Source organism: Fusarium redolens (assembly GCF_020744475.1).
Source record: "Fusarium redolens strain MPI-CAGE-AT-0023 chromosome Unknown BKA55scaffold_5, whole genome shotgun sequence".
NCBI lineage: Eukaryota > Fungi > Ascomycota > Sordariomycetes > Hypocreales > Nectriaceae > Fusarium > Fusarium redolens.
In genome coordinates, this window is record NW_025763668.1 from 239,661 (window position 1) to 264,246 (window position 24,586).

At 46.4% G+C, this 24,586-nt stretch overlaps 7 protein-coding genes and 1 non-coding gene across 8 annotated transcripts; 4 read left to right on the forward strand and 4 right to left on the reverse strand.

Annotated features, from left to right (window-relative positions):
• The first annotated feature begins 69 nt into the window (after nt 1–69).
• Nucleotides 70–2,268, forward strand: BKA55DRAFT_673323 (uncharacterized protein). Its single transcript, XM_046198024.1, has 2 exons — nt 70–842; nt 893–2,268. Exons 1-2 carry the CDS (start codon nt 264–266, stop codon nt 2,174–2,176), a joined length of 1,863 nt encoding a protein of 620 aa, XP_046051613.1. The 5' UTR covers nt 70–263; the 3' UTR covers nt 2,177–2,268.
• Nucleotides 2,269–2,277: 9 nt separating this feature from the next.
• BKA55DRAFT_591731 (uncharacterized protein) lies at nt 2,278–3,014 on the reverse strand (the record flags this gene model as incomplete). The annotated part of the gene is made up of 2 exons (XM_046195292.1): nt 2,278–2,555; nt 2,612–3,014. The coding sequence occupies 2 exons, from the start codon at nt 3,012–3,014 to the stop codon at nt 2,278–2,280; spliced, it is 681 nt and encodes a 226-aa protein (XP_046051614.1).
• Nucleotides 3,015–5,023: 2,009 nt separating this feature from the next.
• BKA55DRAFT_t137 lies at nt 5,024–5,105 on the reverse strand. The gene has a single exon. It is a non-coding gene; the product is annotated as a tRNA-Gly (tRNA).
• A 239-nt stretch (nt 5,106–5,344) lies between these two features.
• BKA55DRAFT_591732 (glycosyl transferase family group 2-domain-containing protein) lies at nt 5,345–8,793 on the reverse strand (the record flags this gene model as incomplete). The annotated part of the gene is made up of 10 exons (XM_046195293.1): nt 5,345–5,901; nt 5,951–6,057; nt 6,108–6,193; nt 6,233–7,136; nt 7,190–7,277; nt 7,328–7,412; nt 7,465–7,548; nt 7,596–7,856; nt 7,908–8,348; nt 8,539–8,793. The coding sequence occupies 10 exons, from the start codon at nt 8,791–8,793 to the stop codon at nt 5,345–5,347; spliced, it is 2,868 nt and encodes a 955-aa protein (XP_046051615.1).
• A 1,748-nt stretch (nt 8,794–10,541) lies between these two features.
• On the forward strand, nt 10,542–12,309 carry BKA55DRAFT_687199 (concanavalin A-like lectin/glucanase domain-containing protein; the record flags this gene model as incomplete). Its single annotated transcript, XM_046199030.1, has 7 exons — nt 10,542–10,722; nt 10,770–10,901; nt 10,951–11,003; nt 11,048–11,121; nt 11,166–11,802; nt 11,849–12,036; nt 12,153–12,309. The coding sequence occupies 7 exons, from the start codon at nt 10,542–10,544 to the stop codon at nt 12,307–12,309; spliced, it is 1,422 nt and encodes a 473-aa protein (XP_046051616.1).
• A 1,228-nt stretch (nt 12,310–13,537) lies between these two features.
• Nucleotides 13,538–16,630, forward strand: BKA55DRAFT_638542 (glyoxal oxidase N-terminus-domain-containing protein). Its single transcript, XM_046197075.1, has 3 exons — nt 13,538–14,052; nt 14,107–15,860; nt 15,909–16,630. Exons 1-3 carry the CDS (start codon nt 13,785–13,787, stop codon nt 16,593–16,595), a joined length of 2,709 nt encoding a protein of 902 aa, XP_046051617.1. The 5' UTR covers nt 13,538–13,784; the 3' UTR covers nt 16,596–16,630.
• Nucleotides 16,631–18,932: 2,302 nt separating this feature from the next.
• On the forward strand, nt 18,933–20,239 carry BKA55DRAFT_638544 (Alpha/beta hydrolase family-domain-containing protein). Its single transcript, XM_046197076.1, has 2 exons — nt 18,933–19,269; nt 19,323–20,239. Exons 1-2 carry the CDS (start codon nt 18,981–18,983, stop codon nt 20,189–20,191), a joined length of 1,158 nt encoding a protein of 385 aa, XP_046051618.1. The 5' UTR covers nt 18,933–18,980; the 3' UTR covers nt 20,192–20,239.
• A 1,884-nt stretch (nt 20,240–22,123) lies between these two features.
• Nucleotides 22,124–24,083, reverse strand: BKA55DRAFT_536623 (putative exoenzymes regulatory protein aepA precursor; the record flags this gene model as incomplete). Its single annotated transcript, XM_046189847.1, has 3 exons — nt 22,124–22,130; nt 22,301–23,985; nt 24,045–24,083. The coding sequence occupies 3 exons, from the start codon at nt 24,081–24,083 to the stop codon at nt 22,124–22,126; spliced, it is 1,731 nt and encodes a 576-aa protein (XP_046051619.1).
• Nucleotides 24,084–24,586: the final 503 nt, after the last annotated feature.

Consider the following 24,586-nt stretch of genomic DNA (forward strand, 5'->3'; position numbering starts at 1 on the left):
TTGATGACATGCATGATAATATTGTTTTGCGAACTCACCTATGCATACCATTGAAAATATCAGTGGAGGCTTAGCCTTTCTGCATTTGATTCCGTCCACCAGACCGAGCCTCAAGTTTGGGGGCTGTTGGGGTCCCAGATTTATCTTTCCATCTACTTGTGTAACTGATCATCTGATGAAACTATCATATGTGTCCCTGGTCTTTTTTTTCCCACGCCCTTTCCATGTTCTATTCAACCCCAGTCTTATTGAAATAGCTTAAAATGGACTCTCAAACAATCTCTCACCATGCTTCTGGAAACCAGGCAAATCACAGTTCGATCCAAGTCAACGGCGCCATCGGAGACCGGCTAGAGATTCGAAAAGCTATTATAAAAACCTTGAAGCTCAGTCCCCTTCAAGCGACAGCCTCAACACCATCTACCATCAAGGACGATTTCTACTTCGGACCAATTCCGGCTCTTGAAGAGGATCAGGATGAGGATTTTGAATCTGAGACCATGCAAGAACTGCCACCGGGAATTTCAGAAGCCGACTTCCATTACATCTGTAACGTCAACAGCAGTTTGATGGAAAAATACGAAATACTGCTAGACCGAACTCCTCATGTAAGGGCGACTTGTGTGAAGCAACTCCGTGACAAGGCCAGCGATCAGAAAATGAGAATCAAGGTTCACATAACGCTTGTGGAACAATGGTTTACAGCTACGAAAAAGACTCGGCAAAGCGAGGGGTCGATAGGTGAAAACAGCATGGAGGATCTGAAGCAAAGACTAGACAATATACGTGACAAACTACAGGACGCTATCAATTCATTCCCACAAGTTCCCACTCGAAGCCAGGTAAGAATCGAATCCAGTGGCGTATCGGAACGCTAATGAATGGGCGATAGGGTCGGTCAAGTGAACGTAAGATTCAAAATTCAAAGATCTTCAAAGACCTCAATATGCTCATCGAAAAGATTGGATTTGATGTTTCCGCTATCGAAAGCTTGGTCTACCGGCTTTCAAACTGCCAACCAGCATCTCAATCAACAACGAACTACACCCGACTCTACATTTCAAGTTCAGCCACGAAGACACTCTATCGTCACTGGTGTGAAGCCTGCCCAGTGAATGGCCAAGAGCAAGCACACGGACATACAGCTCTCGTTGGACTTGTACCAGTGCAAGAACAGGAGCCACTTTGTATCAATCCAAATGAAGTTGCCATCACCGGCCATCACGTTGCTATAGAGTCAAACTTTACCAAGGGAGACTACATCTGGTTTGAGGCTCACTCCAGATTGGTCCTTCCAGGGGACGAGAGTGACGCTGTCTATTCAGAGCCGTCTTCGCCTTTGGTGACAGTAATGAATGGGCTTCGTCAACGTTGGCGCCGTGACTCTGGATACTCATCTGGCACTGCGTCATCGTCAGATCAGCGAATACAAACATCAAAAAACTTTGCTGAATTTTGCCGGGTTCAGGTATGTCCTGGAAGTCTTGCACAAGGCAGCGATCGTCTAGCCATGTGTATAGCTGTTGATCAGGATAGCGGCCACCAAATATTCTACTTGGATGAGAAGAAGAGACCAAAGACACGATATAAACCTCTCACTCTCTCCAAAATTATAAGGGAGGGGCAGCAGACGATGCTGCAGTCGAATAAGAGAAAGAAATATCGGCGCTATCTCACTCTCTTCCAACGTAGTCGAGCCCTTCGAAACAACCGTTTCAAGCTGGCTTTAAAGCTTGCCGAAGCCACTCTCCGGTATGGCTGGAGAGAATGGCTTGGAGATGGATGGGGTACACGAGATATCAAATTCTATCCCATTGAATCTGAGAAGATGCCATTCCTGCAAACCGCGATGTTCGACCACGGATCTGGAAGGCCAAAAAGGTTCATGTACCATCTCGGACATGTTCTTCTGGAGCTTGGGCTTTGGAAGGAGCTCAAAGGGCAGATCATCAAGCAACAGCTGGATAAGGAATTGAGTCGTTTGGGAACTGAGACAAGTGTTCAATACCAGGAGGCAGTTCGCTACTGCATGGCTTATGGTGAAAGCAGCGACGATGAACAAAGCGACTATGAAATGTTCCAGCGGACTTTTTATCAGTCAGTCATTAGTCCTCTCAGGGAAATGGTTAAGCGGAGTGAAGTAGATGACATGGAGTGTCAGGAGACTATTGATTAGAAGTCCTGAAACATGGTGTATATATAGCCTGGGAACCTAGTGTGTTGTCTTCGAAGTAATATTTCATTTAACAAGAGTTTATATATAAGGTATCAAGAATTTTAATTATTTGTAAATATGAATCCGGTCCTCATTCCAAGGCGCAAAGAGTGAGAAAGCATTTGAAGTCTGTCAATCTCATATTTGAGACCTTTGATTAAACTTTGATTCCCAATGGTCAGATAAGATTCATCTGACTCTGAAATACCACTACAATCCGTCATTGCCTCGTTTTCAACATTGGATTCCGATGTCTTTATCTCAATCTCTTTCAGTAGACTCTCTAGAATTATCCCTTCGGTCTCAAGATCATCTGGCTCTGATTTGGTCCGCCACTCCTCTTTTGATGTATTAGCAAATACTGTGGTCAAGAATTGGAAGTATGGGATGACTGACTTGACTCTTCAATCAGTATGTTGGCCACGCTAGTCAAGCATTTTAGTACGCTCTGTGCAACTTCGTGGTCGATAGTAGGTAGTCGATCCAGCTCGTCGTTGGAAAAAGATGTTCTCCAGACCTGGAGCCTCTTGAGTTCCTCGCCTAACAAAAGACTCTTTAAAGTGAACTTCGTTAGATCTGCATCTTCATTCAAGGCGTGATCCATTTCGGTCGTTGACACCCCTTCCTTCACTGAACCATCCACTGATGCTTCCTCAATATCAGAGGATTTATCGCCTTTGGAAAAACTGGCCGTAGACCCTCCATCGCTCGTGTTATCGTTACTGAGAGTAGTGGCAGGACTGGAGGGTATATCGTCCGGCTGACTTTGGCTTATGAGGACCTGCTGGTCCAGCATCATAAAAGTCCAATAACGAATAATAGCTTGCATAAGCCTTGATACCAGATGCCCCTTTCTGCCACTGGCTGTGTGTGATGATTGCCGTGACCCTAGAAGCGATGAAGCTTGCACTCCGGCCTGCTGCTCCTGAACCGATATTTGGTTTGTGCAAGATTTAGTTACTGATCGAGTATGATATTTACTATTAGAACAGGATATGCACTGGCACTGATAGTCTGATGGTATTTGTGACATTGTGCTGTTTTAGGAAAAGACGTGGAGATGCTGTGAGAAAACGCTGAACAGCACGCAAAAGAGCAAGAATGGGTCGCAAAAGGCAGGGCGAGCACAGCGATAAGGAAATTTGCCTTGTTTAATTCCCAGGGAAAGATCATCTCCCATCTGACGAGTTGGTGCCCAAAATGGGCAACCCACAACCTGCTTAGATGTACTGGTGGTAAGATGCTTGGTGGAAGCCACTATAACGCATAGCAACCCTACAGCAGAAGCATTTATCCCATAAAGGAAGGTGTAAGGCAAGTCAGACATGAAGCTATTCGATATTAGGAAAAAGCAAGCGAGTCCTGGATGCTGTTGGCTGTATGTCTCGTCACATAGGCGGTCTCGACACGTCTCTTGACCACACCGAAGGCTTGGCTGCAAGTTTACGGGGTCGTGATTGCTCCGATTACTTGCCCGCTGTACTTGGATGATATGGGGTCATTGGTGTGGTCAGAGACTCGCATAAGGTGTGCCCACCTCTGTTTGTAGATTTCATCACAGGCGAGGAAGGAGTGATAATAACGCGTTGTCATGCATAATGACTCCTATGATGCAACCGCATGAGCTGTGAAAGGCATGTAAAACCTGTTTTTAGCCATCTAGGACAACTGTGGCGCCTGCGGGAAGCCAATTTAGTTGACTTCAGTATGTATGATGGTGTTAAAAAGAACCAGGATCGCAGGAAACAAAGAGCATAAGCTGTGATTTGTAATATCTGTCTGAGTCCTCTTCAAGATAGCCAGCACCCCGCTGTTGAACTGCACTGAAAAGGTAAATCACTATTTGGTCTATGGCTCGACATGCCTTGCTTTAGAAGCCACCGATGAGAAATGGGACATAGACTACAAGCACATATGCAGGATTTCAGCCGCCCTTATTACATCGCGTAATCACAGAAGAGTGGACAGTTAACCTCGGGGTATAGGTTTCCAGAAGTATCAGCCACTCCCCTGAGCAGAAATATAGCCAATATTGGGAAGCCACTGAGAACACAGATTTCTACAGAGCAAAGTCCTATAAGGCATAAAATAATAAGGCCTAATCCACTGTCTTTATACTCACTGGCAGCCATACCTAAATGAACGTCTTTAATGAGTCAATGACCACCTTTACAGTATAATAAATATCAATAATAATCCTCACAGCTAGTCTTTATCTATTAGTGTAAGTGCATTTCGCCCTGATAAATATGGGTGGTTTTGTATTAGTAATGGGACGAACGCAAAACAGGTATGCGGCCAGATTCGGTCATGTACCCTGTACAGAGGGCCCGGACCAGGTATGTAAGCCCAAAAATAAGCCTGCTCAGGCGCTGGGCTTGAACTGAGGTGCCAAATCAAGTTAAAGCGGCAAGAAATTAGCTCTAGGAACGGAAATATATTTTAGTATGCTTAAGTTTCGTCTCTGAGTTTGTTGGCATGTAATGAAAAATGTCTTATTGGAAACGTAAGGGAAGTAACCAGATAATTTTACTCATTCATTCCCCCAAAACCTCTAATGCCAAGTCAACATGTCAATTGATATTGTCCATTTTCTCTTTCATCCATAAAATAATGCAAATCGAATTTTAACTCATTGTCCTTAGGCAATGACGTGTTCGAAAGGAAGGTGCAGTAGGTGTAAAGGTACGCCAAAACGAAACCAGCCACGATGAGGCTGGGAAGAGCCATCCCAGAACACCATGATTAATGACAGATCAAAAATAAACAGGAACAAAAGAATTAAATCGTCACAAACGACGATGTCAATGCGTAATCAGGGAATCGAACCCTGGGCTCCCCGACGTTACTCGAATGGCAACGGAGAATTTTACCACTAAACCAATTACGCTTCTAGTTGATGTATTGCTTCGACACTATCGTAATCCATACGTCCCAGAGCACCCTCACTTGGGAAGACTGAAGATTGTTCCAGAAATGAACACCTCTCACTTAAGCAATTGAGCAATGGCACGGATCCTGCATTGCCTAGTCGACATATTGGACGACACAATCTATTAAGCTAACTAGTTCGTATATCTAAAGTCGTTACCGTAACTCATCCATCTTTCCATTGATATATACCCTCAATTAAGTCAAGCCGAGGAAGAGCGGCAGAGCAAACGCGCAAGAAACCTGAACAGCCAAAGGCACAATAGCATATGTACCCGCAGAGAACTTGCCAGGAGCAATAGTCCAACCCCAAGGTGCACCAAAAGCCATGTACATCATACCAGCGGCAAGAATGATACAGATGAGGAACGTCCACTTGAACCGATGCATCATTTTGTTCAACCCGATGTAGATACCCGTAGGACCCAGCTCCTTAGATGTCGACGCCCACTCAATGTTGACGGAAAAGGCGTGGCATAGAAGAGCCTTGGCGCAGTTGATACTGATACCACCAAAGAAGAGAAGAAGGAAGGGAAGCCATTTGCAAGCTTCGAGGATAGCGACCCAGAAGGACTTTTCCTTGAGACGGTGACGGGTCATGCTGGTGGCGATGGAGGCGACGCCGTTGAAGACGACTAGCAGGGAGACCCAGATACCCCATGATGGAGTGTAGAATTGATCGAGGTCTTGGAAGAAGAGACCAACGAGGACGTAGTTGACCAGAGTGAGAAGCATACCAGCTGCGATGGCGTAGTCTATAATCGTCAGAGTGTTACTCAAAAGGGGTGAAGGTTGGGAACTTACAGGTGAAGATGTAGGCAAGAATGGAAACCTTGCTGGTGACTGGCATGTTACTCCAGAGGAAGCGGAGGAAGAGTCGAGTAACAGGACCTTTGTATATCCACTGGTAGCTGTGAAAGGTTAGCAGTTGTACAGAAAGCAATAGAGGCTCAGGACTTACAAAGGATGGAAGACAAGCTCATTGCATCCATAAGCGTACTTCTCCCATCTGTTCAACTCATCATAAACCGTCAACGACACGCCCTCCTGGAACCCACCATTATGATACGTCGCCAACCGACACACCATACCTGCCATCTGAACTCTCAAACTGATATCAAAGTCCTCCGAAACATGCGAGTCAGACCACCACTTGGTGACCTTGTCCGAGGGATCAACAAACGAAACACTCTGGATAGCCTTCCATCTCAAGAACGCATTATGTCCCACAAACGGCGCGACATCCCCAGTGCCGACACCATACTTGATGGCTGTGTACACAATGTCGGTGAAGTATGTGATGCCGTTCTCAAAGATGTTGTGCGCAACTTGCATAACACCTGATCCATGCTGGAGAATAGCGACTTCAGGAGATTCATACATCTCGAGAGCGCCGTAGAGAAGACAGTCGATGGGAACACGGGTATCGCAGTCGATGAGGAGGATGATCTCACCCATGCGGATATTCCCCTCCGCCCACGTTTTACCCTCATCCGCATCAACCATATTCTGCAACGCCTGCTCATACAACCGATCATCATCCTCAGCACTTAAATCATCGTACGCACAACCCCTAGCCTCACACTCAAGCTCCGTAAGTCTCAACATCTCATCCTCAACCCTATTCGAGAACGCAAGACAGTAGTTCATATTACTGGCCTTTTTAAACTTTCCCTTGCGTACAAAACCGAGCTCGTTAGCGCGGCCTTGGGGACTGACTTCTGATTCATCTTGGTTGTCGACGTCAGGATCAACAGGGGGTGAGCGCTTGAACCAAGAGAGGAAGGACTTGGACTTGGGGGATTTCTTGTTGGGAAGACGGGCGCAGTAGCCGATGCCGTTTTCGCGATAGTATTGCTTGCGGGCGGCGGCGAGCTCGGGCTGGATGCATTGCATGCCGTCGTCGTTGATGTATACCGATGCGGTGCCGCCTTGGTTTTCATAGTGTTGGATTGCGGCCATTACGGAGACCATTGTAGGTACGATGACACTGAGAAAGTCAGTTGAATGAGACAAACACTCGTCAGGTGAAATTGAGCTTACCCTCTGAGACCTTCCTTGTAGACGGGCATCTGCACAGTGATGTGAGGAAGTTGGTAGTCCCTGTAACGCTTGGGGTTGGGCTTGACGGCTGTCGCACAAGGTCAGACTTGCTATATATCTCAAGAGTAAAGTAATTACCAGAATGGAATTTTGAGTTCCTCAAGCAAATTCCAGCTGGTAGAAGCAGTTGGAAGACACTACTGACAACGACGATGAAGAAGAACTTGGATAAAGTCAGCAAATACTCAAACCGATCGGGGTGAGCGAATTCTTACCAATGACAATACGCACAGAGGCGGAATGACAACGCACAGGATAAAGCGCTTGTAATCGCCATCCCAAGACCATTGTCGGATCAACTACTCAATGTCAGCCATCACTCATTACTCGCATTGCTGCAACTCACTCTTGAAACACCCACGCTCTGCGTGAGAATAACCAGCATGATAACAATACCAATTCGGAACGAGTGGACAAGAAGAGTCGGACGCTTGAGCTCCTGTCCCTCAACGTCTTCATCTCCCTCGCCGCCCTCTTCAACCTTGATAGCGGCCTGGTAGACCTCGTTTCTCTCATCAATGGCACCACGAACTGGCGTTGGCATGCCGTTGACGGATTGCTCTTCTGTTTGGGCGAGAAGACCGCGAGGCATATTGGGGCCTACGATCTGCAAAAAGATTATTAGATGTTGAACCTTTGAGGAGAGAGGTAGACTTACGATACCCAGCATCTGCTTCTCAACATTGTGAGCCACTGTGAGGACAGTCCTTGCCTCATGAGCCCAGATGAGAACACATCGTTCTTGGACAACAATGCATGAACTTGTCAAATGCACAAGCGTGTCATGAACATCTGCAAGACTGGGAATGATGGGAATGCGAGCGCCAGTGTCTTCATTCACTAGACTCGCCTGTCCAGGCTTGATGCTGTCTAGCACTGAGTTAGTGACCTCAGAGGCCATAGAAACAACGGCACTCTCATTGAGGCGGTTGACAGCAGCGACCAAGTCTGGGCTTGGATCATCTGGGTTGTAGATGTATGTGCCGTCTGGCCTCTTGAGGGCAATGCATGTTGACGACCAGCCGCTTGTGATGGCGGTAGCGGCAGGTTCATCGAACCAGCCTAGAAGAGTTGCACGGCGAGCAATATACCTCGCGACCTATTTGTGTTAGTATTTGTGACGACGATGATGCATTGCAGGCTGCGATATGCTGGTAGGTAGCAATGTCTACCGTGCCACAACATGGATGAATTGGGACAAGCAGGATCAGCATGCAAGGGATGAAAAGTTGATGCCGACGATATGAAACAAATCCACTCAAATGGACAGCAAAAAAATAACAACTTACAACAGGCAGATCCGCAGCCGCGGCATCGGGAATCTGCATTGCAGCAGGCGTACCCGAATATGAGCTATGAGCGGATCTCGACGGGGGACATTTCCTCGTAGGCCATTCCGACGTCTTCTGCGTGCCATGATCACCAGCCTCAAGTCTCTTGAGAGTAGCAGCGTCAGCAGTTGGACTCGGTGGCTGGAGAACACCAGACTCTATGAAGCGAGAGGCAGACTTTTCCGAAGCCATTGGTGACTTTTCGGAAGTCATGGTTCACGTGGGAAAACTCTCTCACGGAACAAGAACGAGAATGAAGGAAAAGCGAAGGTGATGATCTTCTCTGCTTCTACAGGGGAAGAGGGTGGGGGGAGATTTGGTAGAAGAAAGAGGGAGGATTGCGTCGGAATCTGCCAAGGTGAGAGAGAGAGCAAAAATAACCGTGGGAAAAGTAAGTTATGAATACTTCCTACACACGGCTTATCCGGCGATCTAGATGAAACCTCTGCTGTAAGTCTCGAGTCTCGAATCTCGCAATGTGCTGTAAGCGTCAGACAATACTTGACCCGGTCAAGACGCAAACGCAATATTGTTTTTTTTTCAGCTGTCATCGTCCTCGTATCTTTGTTGCACGTTTGTTGGGATCATGCATCTGCCAGCACGTAACACAAACCGCCTGCACCTTGTCCGTTGTTGCAGAATCTAACCAGCCCCCTGATTACTCCCCGGGTCCGAGAAGACTCCGTTCGATCACGTCTAGCGAGCTGATGCCAAGTCAAGTGTCACAGTAACCCATAACGGCCGCGGAGGATACAGTACCCGCCACCGTGATAAGAAGAGAACCTTTTTCTGCTACAAAAGTGAAGCTGACGACGGGGCCATTGCGTTTGTGATACTGACAAGGCGTGGCCTCGATATCAAGGCCAGTTGGTGGACGGGGAAACGAAGAGTGGATAATATTCAGATGCTTTTACGAGCAAGGTCGCAGAAGCGTCATGTATCAGTGCGGCGTCTAATTAAACTGTGATTTTTTCTCCGGGGCCACCAAGACAAGAAAAAAATAAGTCTAATATTAGAAAATAAGGTTAGGCATCGAGATATCGCCAAGACGAGGGTCCAATGAGAGGAGTGATTCAACTTGAAGATTGTAACGTGTAAGCACGTTTCAGGGCGAGATAACATAGAGAGTGATATGTTTAGGGAATAGTGTTATCCGCGGGCCGTGACCCGTTAGCGAAGGGGGAGGAGAGAAGCGGTTAATTCGAAAGTTGAAAAATCTTGATAACGTCCCGTCCCCTGTAACAATCTCTTGGCGGGGACCGGGGTTACATAACCGCTACCAGGGTTTTAACGTTTTCTCTACTAGGATACTGACAAGGTATTCTAGGGGCAGACGATCTAGCTTCCCTTTTGATATCTAGCGGCATGCTCGACGGGGTAGCATCACATATGAAAAACCTGCCTTCGCAAATGGACCACTTAGACCGTTGCGGAAGGTTCCCTTAGTCTGGCCGTTGAGGCTTGCGGGCCGCAGAGCCTTATTAGGTACTCCACGAATCATGATTATGAGTTGGGAAATGTGGCGTTTGCCGTTGACACAATGTTATCTCCTAGCGCAAGCCTCTCGGAGAGATATCAACGTGCCGAATGATTAGACCCAAATGGCGACATGAGTTTTTATTGTCTCAACAGTTTTTCTTTTTGTATTGCTCATGATTGCCACGTTGCACGTGCATTTCAGCGCGGCTGGTATCAGGACGATGCATAATCATCCCAGAAGAATGAGCTTACTCTTTGTTCCAGACCCAGGTGTAACAATCCCTGCATCACTTCGTCTTGGTACTCGTATTGTAGTAAACAGACCTCTCTCAGTCTACCAGAGTCTAAATAATGACAAAGAGAAAATAAAAGTTTCATGAGGCTCATTTAACTGAACCTGTTTTGAACAATTAATCAACTCCCGTCCTTCCCTGGTCTTGTCTTCTAAAAACATTGGCGTACTCCACTTTTAACACGCTGTAATGGAAGGCTCGAGGAGTGCTACGACCGCTGAGGATTCTTCGTCTCAGCGGGTTAATCCGTTTGCTACGCCTGGAGCTGAGTCTACTGAGAATCCGTTTGCGACACCAGTTGCTGCGACGCCTATTGCGGAATCTGTTGCTTCGCGACGGTTGACGCAGAGAAATGCATCTTCATATGAGAGTGAGTTTATTCACCTGCCATTGAAGTATTTGGTTGACATTTTATAGTCACTGGACCTCGTCGGCGCTTCAAGAGCAGTCGTCTTCAGGGCGAGTTTGAGAAGCCTTGGCTAGAGGAGAAGAAGAAGCAATGGAATTGGGACAGCACCATTTTCTATACATGCATTTTTATCGGTCTTGGTAAGTTCATGCATCACAGCGAACCTTCATTCTTTAACATATTTTCCAGGAATTGGTGGTTTTCTCTGCTGGAAAGAGACTACCGGCGTTCCCAATCATGAAGTGAGTACCCCATTCCTTGAGGCGATCACCACTAACAATGGCAGTACTGCCTTGTCATGGACGATACTTTCCAGAACCTCAACAACTGGAATCGTGAAGTCCAAATGAACGGTTTCGGGTACGTCTCCTCACATTTACTCAATTGCCTACTAACATCTTTAGAAACGGCGCCTTTGACTGGACAACAGACGATGAAGCAAACTCATACGTCGACTCCCAAGGCCTTCACATCGTCCCAACAATGACGCTCGAAAGCACAGACATAACCCGCGACCAGCTTCTCAACGGTTTCACAGTCAACATGACCACCAACAGCAAAACCTGGGGCACCTGCACCGCCAAAGACATAAAAAAGAGCAACGACCGCTGGCCCTGCGCAGCACGCAGCAACGCCACATTAGGTCAAATCATCAACCCCGTGCGCTCAGCGCGTCTTAACACAAAGGGTAAAAAGACAATCAAGTACGGTCGTGTCGAAGTCACGGCGCGTATGCCAAAGGGTGATTGGATGTGGCCTGCGATCTGGATGATGCCGCAGGACGATGTCTACGGTGAGTGGCCTAAATCAGGCGAGATTGACATTGCGGAGAGTAGAGGCAATGACGCGAGGAAGTATCCCATGGGGAATAATCTTGTGTCGTCGGCGCTGCATTGGGGTACTGCTACGGAGAACGATCGCTGGAGGAGAGCGTATGGTGAATGGGGAGGTAAGAGGGTCATTTACTCTGAGGACTTTCACGTTTATGGTCTTGAGTGGAGTGAGAAGTATCTCTTTACTTGGCTCGATGGTCGCCTGAGAGTAAGTCACCTCACAGAATTTTATTGATGATACTGACTCTTTGCAGCAAGTGCAATTCTTTGACTTCACCAAGAACAAGAATCTCTGGTCCTACGGTGAATTCGCCGGCGAGTCCATCAACGGCTCCATCCCCGTCGATCCATGGAGCAGCACAGGTCGTAAAAACACTCCTTTCGACGAGTCCTTCTATCTCATCCTCAACGTCGCAGTCGGCGGTACCAACGGCTGGTTCCCGTAAGTTCTTCTCCATTTCCCTTACAACCCCAACACCAAAAATCCACTTTTTGATCTCGCTCACGATCTCTCGTTTACGTGCGGGGAACTTCTCGGCTAACCTACGTTTTTTTTAGGGATGCAATCGGTGATAAGCCTTGGGCTGATAGCAGCGAGACCCCTATGCGTGACTTTTGGAAAGCGAATGATACTTGGCTTCCGAGCTGGGGACCCGTCAAGGATCGTGGTATGGTTGTTAAATCGGTTAGGATGTGGCAGGAGGGAGCATGCTGAGTGGTTGCGTCGCAAAACTTGTATTGGTATAATCTACGGAATAGTGTTTATAGTGCTATCTTTTCTTGAATATCTTGCTTCGGTTCGACCTATAATCTTACATCGAACGGGGGATTGTTTGGGCCTAAATTCTTACAGTAGATATGAAATCGTAAATCCGTTATCTATCATTTTTATCTCAGACATGTCACTCGATCTCGGGGTCAGCATCGGATAGGGTTCCAGATACGCTCATACAGAGTGTTACATTGGCGTCTTACTCTGAACTATGGGCCCCTGATTGCTGACTGCGTGCATTAGGGAGCCGGATGAATAGCCCAATAGTATAATATGAGATCATCGAAAAGATTACTATCAAAAGCCACTCGGTAATAACACTCGGCTAATAAGCGTATATGTGAAAGGGCATATAGTTCAGAGAGCAAAGCAATAATTCACAAGGCTAAAATCTCCGGTTTAGCGTCGGCTTTGTGTGCTGTCGTCACAGGCGCTAACAATCACTAAACCCAGAAACAACCACTACGAAACATCACATAAAAAGTCCCCATTCATATCCGCCAAGCGAAATAACCTCCAGCTAAGCGCTGAAAAAAAGTCTGATAACGCTGCAGCTAACAAAATGCAGTATCTCTGCCCCTTGTCTCGTGCAGCAGAACTTTTGATTGCATCCTCGTGTTTACACTCTTGGAAGTCTGTAGCCAAGAGGCCCAAGAGCAAATCGGGGTTACATTATTAGTCCTCGGTTATTTAACAACGTTGCATCGGCATGTCCACTCCAAGCATCTCGGAGGGTCGCCAAGATAAAAGGTGCCAGCAGGGGTAACCAGGCCCGGCCGCAAGCCACACCAGATCGAGGAGATTAGTCCACTGTCAGCCGCTTCGATCGTTGACCCTGACCCTGTCGATCAAAGAAACTCTGACTCTTGACTTTGTGGATGGGGAGCATGCGCTGGCAACCTCCCAGTTTATTTGTTCTCCATTGTCCATTTTTGCCAAGTCTGGCTCGGCAATCTAGACCCCGTGGGTGCAGACTGGCCTGATGTATCCAATATTCTAATCACAAGGCATCCTCTCCTGCGTCGACGCGCCCGTAGACGTGCATATGCCTTTCAGCTTCTGGCGCACCCACCGCTGTTCCCTTTTTTGCATGTGTCTTTCTGTCTTAGCAGTCAGCATCTTATTGCTCTTGATCACGAAGGAAAGAAAAATGGTCTGACATTAAGCTAATGAACACGAGATTGCTTAGGGGGTAAGATTTGGAGCGAAAAGCAAAAAGGGATGTGGGCAGGTGATATACCTGAGAATTCCGTTATCGCCCAGCGGCCGTCTGAAGTGATATAACGTCAAGGTGCCGCAATCTCACTTCAATGTTTCTGCATGGGAAATAATCCTTGGAAAACTCCAAATCACATTCGTTCTTTTTTACCAGTCTCTCGTTATACGCCACTTCATTGCCTTGTTTTTGTTTATCCACCATGTCACTCTTGCGTTTTGCTGCACTCGGTGCAGCGTTCTTTCACTTATCCTCCTCCGCGAGTGTCATTGTCCGCAGGGATCTGACACCGCCTGAAACCCCCAGAGTCGGCTGGACGTACCTGGGATGCTATGTTGATAGCGTTTCGAAGCGTGCGCTCGATGGGCCTGTGCACTATGACAATGAGGGTCTGACCGCTGAGAAGTGCGTGGCCCATTGTGTTGGCCTTGGTTATGCGTTCGCTGGTATGGAGTATGCTCAGGAGTGCTGTAAGTAATCTTTCTTGCGTGTGATTGTATGTGAATGGTGATTGACTGTTTCAGTCTGTGGTAGTAAGAGGCCTACTACCAAGGCTCCCGAGGCCGATTGTAGCATGGCCTGCACTGGTGATGCTGATCAGCCTTGTGGAGCTGGTGATAGACTCACTGTCTTTGGCAGGTCTTCTGCCGGAGGTACTGCTGTGCCCTCCGGTGAACCATCCGAGACTGCTTCTGCTACTGGTTCTGCGACCGCTACTACCGGCCCCATCGCCACTGATCTACCGGAAGATTGGTCCTATGGCGGTTGCTACATTGACCCTCCTGGCCGTGCCCTTTCCCCATTCGGCACTTCATCCTCTATGACGCCGCAGAAATGTATCGCTACTTGCATCGAGAATGGCTTCAAGATCGCTGGTCTGGAGTACGCTGAGGAATGTTACTGCGGTAACGCCCTCAACAATGCTGCTTCCAAGACCAAGGAATCCGACTGTAACATGGCCTGCAAGGGCGATGACAGCCAGATGTGCGGTGCCGGCAATCGTCTATCCCTCTACTCCAATGGCGACTTTGAAGTCTACCCCATCCCCGTCGCTCAAGAAGATGATCTCCCTGGCGACTGGGAGTACAAGGGCTGTATCTTTGACAACAACAACCCGTATGTTCTGGAGTGGCTGTACGAAGACTCAGGCAGCTATGCCACCAGCAACATGACCGTCCCAACCTGTCTCAAGCGCTGCCAGAAGTTCGGCTACTCCGCTGGTGGTGTTGAGTACGGTCGCCAGTGCGTCTGTGGCGATCTCAAAGCAGTTGAGGCTAAAGGCGATATCTGGAAGGACGACAGCTACTGCAGCATGGCCTGTCCCGGTAATCGCAACTACACATGCGGCGCAGGCAATCGCATCAGCTACTACGAGTGGACCGGCGCATCTCTCAACACGTTCCACTACGCTTCTGGACCTGCTGCAGGAAAGTATGATCACTTCTCCACATCCCCCATCATCCCGCTCATCAGCTCCGTCGGCATCAACGACAAGGTTGTCTTTGTGGAGAAGCACGGTACATCTAATGATGACACTGAGGGCTCGTTTGAGTTTGACTACTCTACCAACACCTACCGTGAACTCGCTCTCAAGACCGATGTCTTCTGCTCTGCTTCCTTCACTCTTCCCGATAAAGCTGGGCGTATCATCAACATCGGTGGATGGTCCGCTGAGTCAGTATACGGTATTCGCTTCTTCACTCCTGACTCACCCCAAGGAGTTGACAATGGCACCAATGTCTGGGAAGAAGACTACACGCAGCTGCGTCTCTTTGACCCCCGCTGGTACCCCACTGCCATCGTTCTTTCCAACGGTTCCATTCTTGCTATGGGTGGAGAATCTGGTTCTGATGCTCCTATTGTTCCCTCCGCTGAAGTTCTGCCTCACCCTGCTGGTGTAACCAAGTCGACTTACCTTGACTACCTTGAGCGTGCTGAGAACATTGGTCGAACCAACTCGTACCCTCACATGGCCATCTTGCCTTCTGGCGGTATCTTCTTCACTCAGTTCAATGAGTCTCGTATCCTCTCTCAGGTTGACTTCCAGTCTATCAAGAAGCTTCCTGATATGCCGGGTCAGGTTGACAATCCCTTGACTGGTCGTAACTATCCTCTTCAAGGTACTATGATGGTCATGCCCCAGAAGGCTCCTTATACCGACCCTGTTGAGGTTCTTATCTGCGGCGGTACTACTCATGAACCTGGCAATGAGGCTCTTGACAACTGTGTCATTATGGCTCCTGATACTCCTGATGCTGACTGGACCATTGAGCGCATGGTAAGCATCCCCTTATCCCTACCCTTTCAAGCATACTAACCTTAATAGCCCTCCAAGCGTGTCATGCCCAACATGGTGGCCCTCCCTGATGGCCGCTACCTCATCCTCGGCGGCGCTCAAGTCGGCCGTGGTGGTTTCGGCCTGGCCGACAACTCCAACCTCAACGCTGTCATGTACAACCCCGAGGAGCCTCTCGGCCAGCGCATGACCGTCCTTGCCAACACCACCATCGCTCGCATGTACCATTCCGAAGCTGTTCTCCTCAGCGACGGTAAGGTTCTCGTCTCTGGTTCTGACCCTCAGGATCAGGGTAAGCATCCTCAGGAGAAGCGTATTGAATACTTCTGGCCCGATTATCTGCTTTCTGGTGCTGCTCAGCCCAACTTCACTCTCACTGACCGTGACTGGGTTTATGGTGAGAGCTACACTTTCACTCTCACATCTGATCTTGAGGAGGGTGCTGCCAACATGCGTGTTTCCCTCATGGCCTCTGTTGGTGCTACTCACGGTGTCAGTATGGGTCAACGCACTCTGTTCCCCGATGTTTCCTGCAGCGGTAAGACCTGCACCGTGACAGCTCCTCCTGATGCCTTCATCAGCCCTCCTTCTTGGTACCAGATGTTTGTGCTCGATGGACCTACTCCCTCGCATGCCATCTGGGTCCGAATAGGTGGTGATCCCGGAAAGCTGGGCAACTGGCCTAAGCTTCCTGGTTTCACTACCCCTGGTGTTTAGCTTGTTGACGTATCTGGCATGTAATCAGAAGCACTTGCTTCTACGAGAGTATGATCAATCATGGAGAATACGATGATAATCATCAAGCGCGCGATTTCTTTGCATTATTTCTTAATTCTTCTTTTCATCCTTGGGTCGATGTGCCCATAACTATGGTTAATATGGCAGGATTATGCACGCATATAACAGCGTTGCGCAGGTCTGTTTCATTATATGTTTGTATTTGTACATATTCTATCTGATTCCTATGCCGTGTTTTTGACACCTGTTCATCATTGAATGGTAGTCAGAATGAGTGAAATTGTTCGCAGTGTCAGTGAGACCCTTCAAACTCAAGTTAACTGCAAAGGTCAGGTAGAACTGTGTCTCAGACGACTAGCTAAATGTAGCCAGCGGTATGGAGTAGAAGTAACCGTGACCAAGGTAAATGGTGACTGTCTTACATATGGGCGTCGAGAATGAGGAGGTTGGGATATGTGATCGCGATGTTAATACCTCTGTTAATGATATAATAACCCTTAAATTATATTATATTTAAATCTAAGAAGGTTGATTAAACTAATAAGAACTAGTATTTATATTACTTAGTTAAAGTAATAATTATATTATTAAGACAAATAAACGTTATTTAATATTAACTTTTAATATAATAGCCTATTATAAAGGTTTTTTAATTTAAATTATTAATAAAAAAGCTAAAGAGCTAGATAGCATTTTATAAGGTTAAAAGTAAAAGAAAAGAAAAAATTAAATATTATTATTTTAATATAATAGAGAAAAGAATTTAAATTTATAAGTTAGCCTTAAAGGATATATTTAATTATTTTTAATATCTATTATAATTTAAATATTTATTATCTTTATAACTAGCTAAGCTTTATTAAATTAAGTTATTATAATTAGCTATCTTAATTATAACTTAAACCTAGTTATATATATATTAGCTATAAAGCCTTACTTATTAGCTAGCTATAACCTTCTTCTTATAACTTACTTAAAATAATCAAAATATAATTTTAGTTTTATATTATATCCTAAAATAATATATTTATTATAAAGTTAACTAAGAAGTAGTTTTTTAAAGTAAGTTAAAGAAAAAAAAGTAAATTTAACTATAAAGAGGTAAATTTACAATGAGTATTTATATTACTTAATTAATATAGTAATTATATTATTAAGGAAAGTAACCTTATTTAATATTAACCTCTGTTATAATAGCCTATTATAAAGGTCTTTTTATTTAAGTTAGTAATAAAAAAGTTTAATAACTTCTTATAAAAATAAAAATAAAAAAAGATAATTAATAATATATTATCTTAAATATTTTAAGAGAAATATAAAAAGAATACTTATAAATTTAATTATAAAAATAACCTTACTATTTTAAAATATATATTTATAATTATAATAATAACATAATTCCCTTAAGGTATAATAATATATATAAAAAGAAAAAAAAAGTAATACTAAAAATATAATCTTAATTAGGCTAGCCTAGGCTAAGATACTTATAGATATATTTAAACTTATTATACCCTATTATATATAAGTATTAACTTAGAATAAGTTAGTTACCGAGAGTGCAACTATCTCATGGTTATCTTGATACGCGAGAGCTGCAACTAGGCCATTCAGAGCGCGGCAGCCGCAAGTAGACTTCCCAGGCAGGACAATCAGAACTAAATACCGCCGTTAAGTGGTTAAATAATCATTAAGGTCAGATCAGCTTGTTACACATGTCTGGTCAAGGGTACAGGGGCTAATACAGCTAGAATGATCTCTGTTACACAGAGAAGATAAGTGGGACAGCGAATTATCTAGGCACCGGGCTCCCCATCACAAGCAAATATGCACAGGGTTTCCTTTAAATAAGCGCAGATTCCTACATTTCCTTTCCACTAAGGCTCGATTTCAGCGCATAAAATAAGTCATACCGCTAGGCAAATCTCTCCAGCCATGCCTAGCTTGCGGAATTACATTATTCTGCTCGGCCTTCGGCGAAAAAAACCATCCATCAATACTGGACAACCCTGCTAAAGTTTTGGCAGCGGCTGCTAATCAGGGGTCTAGCGGTAAAGGGGAGTACGGGCTTGGAAACGATCTCATTATAATTACCCGATTTGAGTTGTCTTCGCATGTCAACGTCAAAGACCCGATTTTAGGAGTACATGTCCCGCTCGGTTCGGTGTAGGTTAGAAGGCCGAGGAAAGCATGAAAGGAGGATGGTGCTGGGATCTTAATTTAATATTTACAAGGTTTCTCGGCGTCGAGAGTGTAGATGTAAGAACTATATATATAAGCGGTTGAAAGCTTTTTCATCTTCTACAGACAACAGCAGTCTAAAATACTCTACTAAATAATCTTACTCGTGAATCATATTTCACCATGAGATCGCCCTGGGGTGTCGTGTTGGCCCTATTCTGTTTTATATTCCCCTCGATTTCATATCCAATTGAGGAAAAATGCCAACTCAGCTGCATCGACGTCATTATCCCAGTCACCATAAGTGCCACCAATCTCCAAATTCCCATCGCTTCGACTGGACCTACGTTTAATGTTCCTGTTCATGGGACCTTCAACATCGCTGCTCGATACTGTGAGCCTGAGATCAAGATCCCCTCCAAGCAACATACTCTCCAGATCTTGGTTCATGGCATTACGTATGACCGCAATTGTAAGCCCCCGCAAATTAAGATACCGATACTTTGTACTTACCGGCATTTGTAGATTGGTCTGGTGATGGGCCGCCAGGATCCGGTTACCATGGCGATCAATACAGTTGGATTGCATTTGCCTCCAAGCAAGGCTACCCCACTCTGTCCATCGACCGCCTTGGAAATGGATTGTCTGATCACCCTGATCCAATTACTGTCGTTCAACTGGCAACCCAGGTCGAGACCATCCATCAGCTTGTTCTTAAAGCTCGATCTGGGACTTTACCCGGGCCTTCAAAACCTCGGGCTTTCTACAAGGTTATTTATGCTAGTCACAGCTTTGGCTCTTCTGTCGGGAACGGCTTGAACGCAAAGTATCCCTCTGATGTCGATGCAACCATCCTTACCGGCTTCACACATACGAATAACGTGCCAGTTCTTTCCGCAGCGTTTGACACGGATTTTTCCCCCGCAGCCCAGGTCAACGCGGAGAAGTTCGGCAACCTCGATCCAGGATACGTAGCAATTAGCAATGAGACGGCTTTCACTCAGCTCTTCTACTACCCTGGTGGCTTCGATCCAGCACTTGCCGCATTGGACTACAGCTTGAGGGGCACCGCTGCAACTGGAGAAATTATTAGCACCACCCTCGGCCCAGCCATAGCCCCAAACTACACCAGACCTGTCTTTGTTATAACAGGCCAACAAGACGGAGTCTTTTGTAATCTCGCCAACCCACATCCCCCCGTTAATGTCACATTCGCAACTTTCGACTGCGGACCACAAACGACGGGACTTCTAGCGCAAACTAAGGCTCTCTATCCTGCTGCCAAATTTGAGTGGTACGCACCGCCATCTGCTGGCCATTGTTGGCATTTCCACCGTGTAGCCTATGCCACTTTTTCCATTGCCCATGAATGGTTAGCATCACAGGGACTTTAAGAGTGGAATGAGATTAATCCCAATCTTGTCCCAAAATCCATCGTTCTCACTTGTACATGTGATGGCAGACCATATGCATGGCCAGGCCCAAGTCAAACGCCCTGAAAACGACATAGAGAGAAGATAGCGTTTAATAAAGGATATTCTTACCAGAGCGATTGGGACGCACTCTCGGAGATTCTTAATATTTTGAAGCCATTTTACAGACTAACTAAACGTGGCGAAGTGCTCACAAATCACTTCAGAACGTGGTACAATATCTGACTACCTTCTAACGTTTAATGTATCAGGATGGAAGATGGAATCAATACGTGACGACCTTGAAATTCGGCGCTCCAATCGTGAGGCCGCTTCACAACCTCGAATTCTTATGTTCATGCACCGCCAATTTTTAAACCAAAATAAGACAATATCTAATTAAATCGGACGTTGCTCCTGCTATAGATGCTGCAGTAGCTACGAAGCCTTATATGGGATGGAAATACTTCGGAGAAACGTGGAAGGACAGACTCACCTGATGAATTTCCACACCCTGGAGACTTGCTGATACTTTTTCGAAAGCTCTTAATTCGGAGGAAAAAAGACAACAGAGTAGTCACGGATCATAAAATTTCTAGGACGGGAATTTCTACCTGGCTGCAAGAGCTTACAAGCCACGAGTAAGCTTAGAAGAATAGTTATTACCTTGGCTATTGTATCTAATACACTGTACCCTCAGTGAGAAGACCATAACAGCAAGGTTCACACAATAACAGGCTCACACTGTCCGCCCCTGCGCTAATCCATACTGGGAAGAATGTTGATCAGCAAACATGGACGCTGAACATGCCTATAATCATACCAAGATCGTCATCAGTTTCGGCATTCGCGAGCTGATTATACCGCCTCCGAGTTACCACTACCAGGAAAGGCTCAGTCTCGGACGAGCGGGAGATGAATACCAAGGGTGCATTCAGTGGATTAAAGTCCTTGACCGCCTATCTGAGACGTTTGTGGAAGATTAATTGTCTTGATCTAAAGGGAACGGAGCTTAGGAGGACCGAGCTGGTCGGATATCGTTTTACGTAATCTTAACTACCAATTAGGCAATTATGCAGGGCACCCAGGTGCCCAAACATCCTGGCGCACCTCGCTTAACTAACGAGATTTGCCGAGCTCGGCACCTATACGAAGCCGACGCCGATATTATTGAACCCGTTGATTGATTGAATTGACTGTCTGTCTCGCATTTCTTGAAATGCACTGCCTTATCTCTAAAAGAGGGGTAATTATCAGGTGACTTTTCCATTTTAGGAAACACAGCTCCTTTGATCAAAATGCCGTGCCAATTTAGCACCCACGGTTTAACAGATATTAACTTACTTGCTAACTGCGATGTATTACGAGTTGGTAAGTGTTGGGCTTTAAACTTTATTAAGGCCCTGATTTATAATATATAAAATAATAAAATAATATAATACTAATATAACTAAAAGTAAAGTTATTTTTAATTAAGGGCTTATAGTATAATAAGTTATTAATTTATTATAATTTTTACTTAATATTAAATTATATATACTTTAAAAATATATTTTTTAATTATAAATGTGTTTGTAAAAAAGTTTATTAAAATAAATAATTTTATTAATTTACTTATATATTTTTTTTAAGCTTTTATATATTAATAAAATATAACTTATTTATTTCTTTTAAATAAGTTAAAAAAAAAGTTAAGTTAAATATTAAAAGCTAGTATTTATATTACTTTATTAAAGTAATAATTATATTTTTAAATTAAAAAATCCTTATTTAATATTAATTTTATTATAATAGCTTATAATAAAGGTCTTTTTATTTAAGTTATTAATAAAAAAGCTATATAATTAATAGCCTTTTATAAGATTAAAAATAAAAATAAAAATAACTTATTTATTAAAATAATTTTAATATTAATTAAAAACTATATAAGTAAAATTAAGTATTTTATATAAAGAAATTCTTCTTTTACTTATTAATAAATTAAAAAGGTCTTATTAATAAAAAAATATAATATAATAAATTATAACTATGGAATTTACTATATAATTTAATAATATATATTAAACTGCCTTAGGCTCGTGCTTTACATACCCGCCAATAATAGTATACGTCGGTTCGAGGTCTCGTAGGTTGTACAGGTTCTTCTCCGACAGGGGATCCCGCGGCCAAATGGTTAAGTCGGCGAACTTGCTGGGCGCGATGTCTCCGCGGACGTCGCTCTCACGGAGTAGCTCTGCGGCCATGGTGGTGTGCAGGGCTACGGCCTCGTCTGATGTAATAGCATGCTCGAGGCCCATGACGCCAGCGACCGTCTCGCGTGTGGTCATGCCCCAGACGGAGCGCATCGCGCCAAACCTTCCCACCGGGTAGTCTGAGCCGCCGCCGATAAGGGCGCCGGCGTCTAGCCAGCCGCGGGCCGGGAAGAGGCGCGCGGTGCGATCCTTACCAAAGTAGAGTGACTGAATGGCGGCGACGTCGTGGAGCAGAGGCTGCTGGATAGTCACGGGGATGCCCATGTCAACGGTGCGGGCCTGGGCCCCCGGGTCGGCGAGACCGCCGTGCTCCATAACGAGGGTTCCGGCGGCCAGGTGAGGGTGCCTCTGTTGAAGGCGCCCGTAAACGTCTAGTAGGACCTCGACGGCCCGGTCACCATACGCGTGGGTGCCGATCCTCCAGCCCCGCCTAAGCACGGCGTCCATGGCCTCGAGTATCTCGTCGGGGTCCCAGATAAGGGTGCCGCAGAAGTCGGTAAACCCGCAGCAGCCCTCATCCGGCCGACCCTCGTATGGTTCCTTTGTGGCACCTGCCTCGATGCCGCCGTCCAGGAAGAACTTGACACCCCAGATGGAGAGCCAGTCGTCGTGCTGCAGGTGGCGATACTGTTCCATCTGGTTGAGGAGGCTCGTGACGGCGCTGGCGGACATTAAGCCGATAGAGGATATCAGTGCGCGGGTCCGGACGTGCAGCTTCCCGGAGTCGCGGGTTGCCATGAGTATGGGAACATCGGCGATGGGCACGGCACAGTCACGCACACATCCGATGCCGACGGCTGCATAGGCGGCCGAAGCGCTTTCGAGGCCCCTGATGCGGTCGTCGAAGTTTGGCTGGGGCATGAGGCGTAGGACCGGCACCATTCCCTGGTCCTGCAGCTGGCCGTTCAGGCTTCCGTCCGCGGCTCGCCCGATCTTGCCACCGGGTGGGCTCTGCATATCGACGGTGATGCCTCCCAGCTGAAGGGCGAGAGAGTTGACGATAACGTTGTGACCGCCGCGCCTCAGCACGATGGGATGCGCGGTGGAGGCCCGGTCGAGTTCCTCGGCGGTCGGGAAGCGCCGCTCTTTGAGATTATACTCTTGCCAGTTGGCAGTTGTGGTGATCCACGAGCCTGGCTCTGTGTGGGCGGCCCGCTCGCGGAGGAGATCCACGAGCTCATCTATACAGGTGGCCAGGTGGACGGGGACGTCGAACTGACTGAGGCCGGCAAAGATCATGTGTGTGTGCGTGTCGTCAAAAGCTGGGAGCACCGTCTGCTCTGGCTCGTCGATAACACGGGTGTCAGGTCCAATGCAGTCATCCAGGCCATGTAGATCATTGGACAGAGCCCATATGCGGCCGCCATGGACAGCCAGAGACCTATAGGCTGGAGTCGACTGTTGTAACGAGTGAACGGCCTTGGCACGGATGACGATGTCTGCTTCAATAGGGGGCGCCATTGCAAGAAACAGGTAGGCCGCGTAAAAGTGTGACTTGGTAAAAAAAAGGTAGGGCAGAGGATGCTGTGAGGTGAGTTACATTCGAAGGGCCTGTAAGTTTGGGCGCATATGCATATACTTACTTGCAGCCATAGCCTGTTTATACGCTGATAGTCCTTCATGGTTATTTCCAGCACGATGAGCCCTTACATGTTGCTCGCCGTCTTAGTCCCGGTCTAGTCGGACGTCACCAGGTACCGAGCCCGAGCCCCACCGAACCCAAGGCCGCTTGGCCCGAACCTCTAATATAGGTTATGCCATTCTTGGACTTAGTAAATAAATCAGCATCTGGTGCGGTAGGCTGGTGAGACAAGCAGGATACTCGATGGAGGTTGAAGCTTCCCTAAGCTCAATTGCCTCCTGGAACAGAGTTATAGCGCTCCATGCCGGCTATCGGCAGTTATGAGCACCAGCGACGATAAATAGTAGACTGCGGCAATCCAAAGTGGGAGCACCTAGCCCCGACCCGATGCCCGGACGCAGGGCGCAAGACGTTGAAGCAAGGGGCCCCGAAGTAGCGGTCCAGATAAGGCTAACCTATTGTATATCTGGGGCTCGGTTCCCGGGCTGTGTATATAGCAAGAGGGCCTACTACTGGTCAAGGAGTCAGGAACCCCGCGCAGAC

Coding starts and splice junctions, on each gene's coding strand:
- BKA55DRAFT_673323 (XM_046198024.1), top strand. CDS start 264: ATGGACTCTCAAACAATCTCTCACCATGCTTCTGGAAACCAGGCAAAT. Junction 843..892: donor AAGTTCCCACTCGAAGCCAG/GTAAGAATCGAA, acceptor AATGGGCGATAG/GGTCGGTCAAGTGAACGTAA.
- BKA55DRAFT_638542 (XM_046197075.1), top strand. CDS start 13,785: ATGTCACTCTTGCGTTTTGCTGCACTCGGTGCAGCGTTCTTTCACTTA. Junction 14,053..14,106: donor GGAGTATGCTCAGGAGTGCT/GTAAGTAATCTT, acceptor TGACTGTTTCAG/TCTGTGGTAGTAAGAGGCCT. Junction 15,861..15,908: donor ACTGGACCATTGAGCGCATG/GTAAGCATCCCC, acceptor TAACCTTAATAG/CCCTCCAAGCGTGTCATGCC.
- BKA55DRAFT_638544 (XM_046197076.1), top strand. CDS start 18,981: ATGAGATCGCCCTGGGGTGTCGTGTTGGCCCTATTCTGTTTTATATTC. Junction 19,270..19,322: donor CATTACGTATGACCGCAATT/GTAAGCCCCCGC, acceptor CGGCATTTGTAG/ATTGGTCTGGTGATGGGCCG.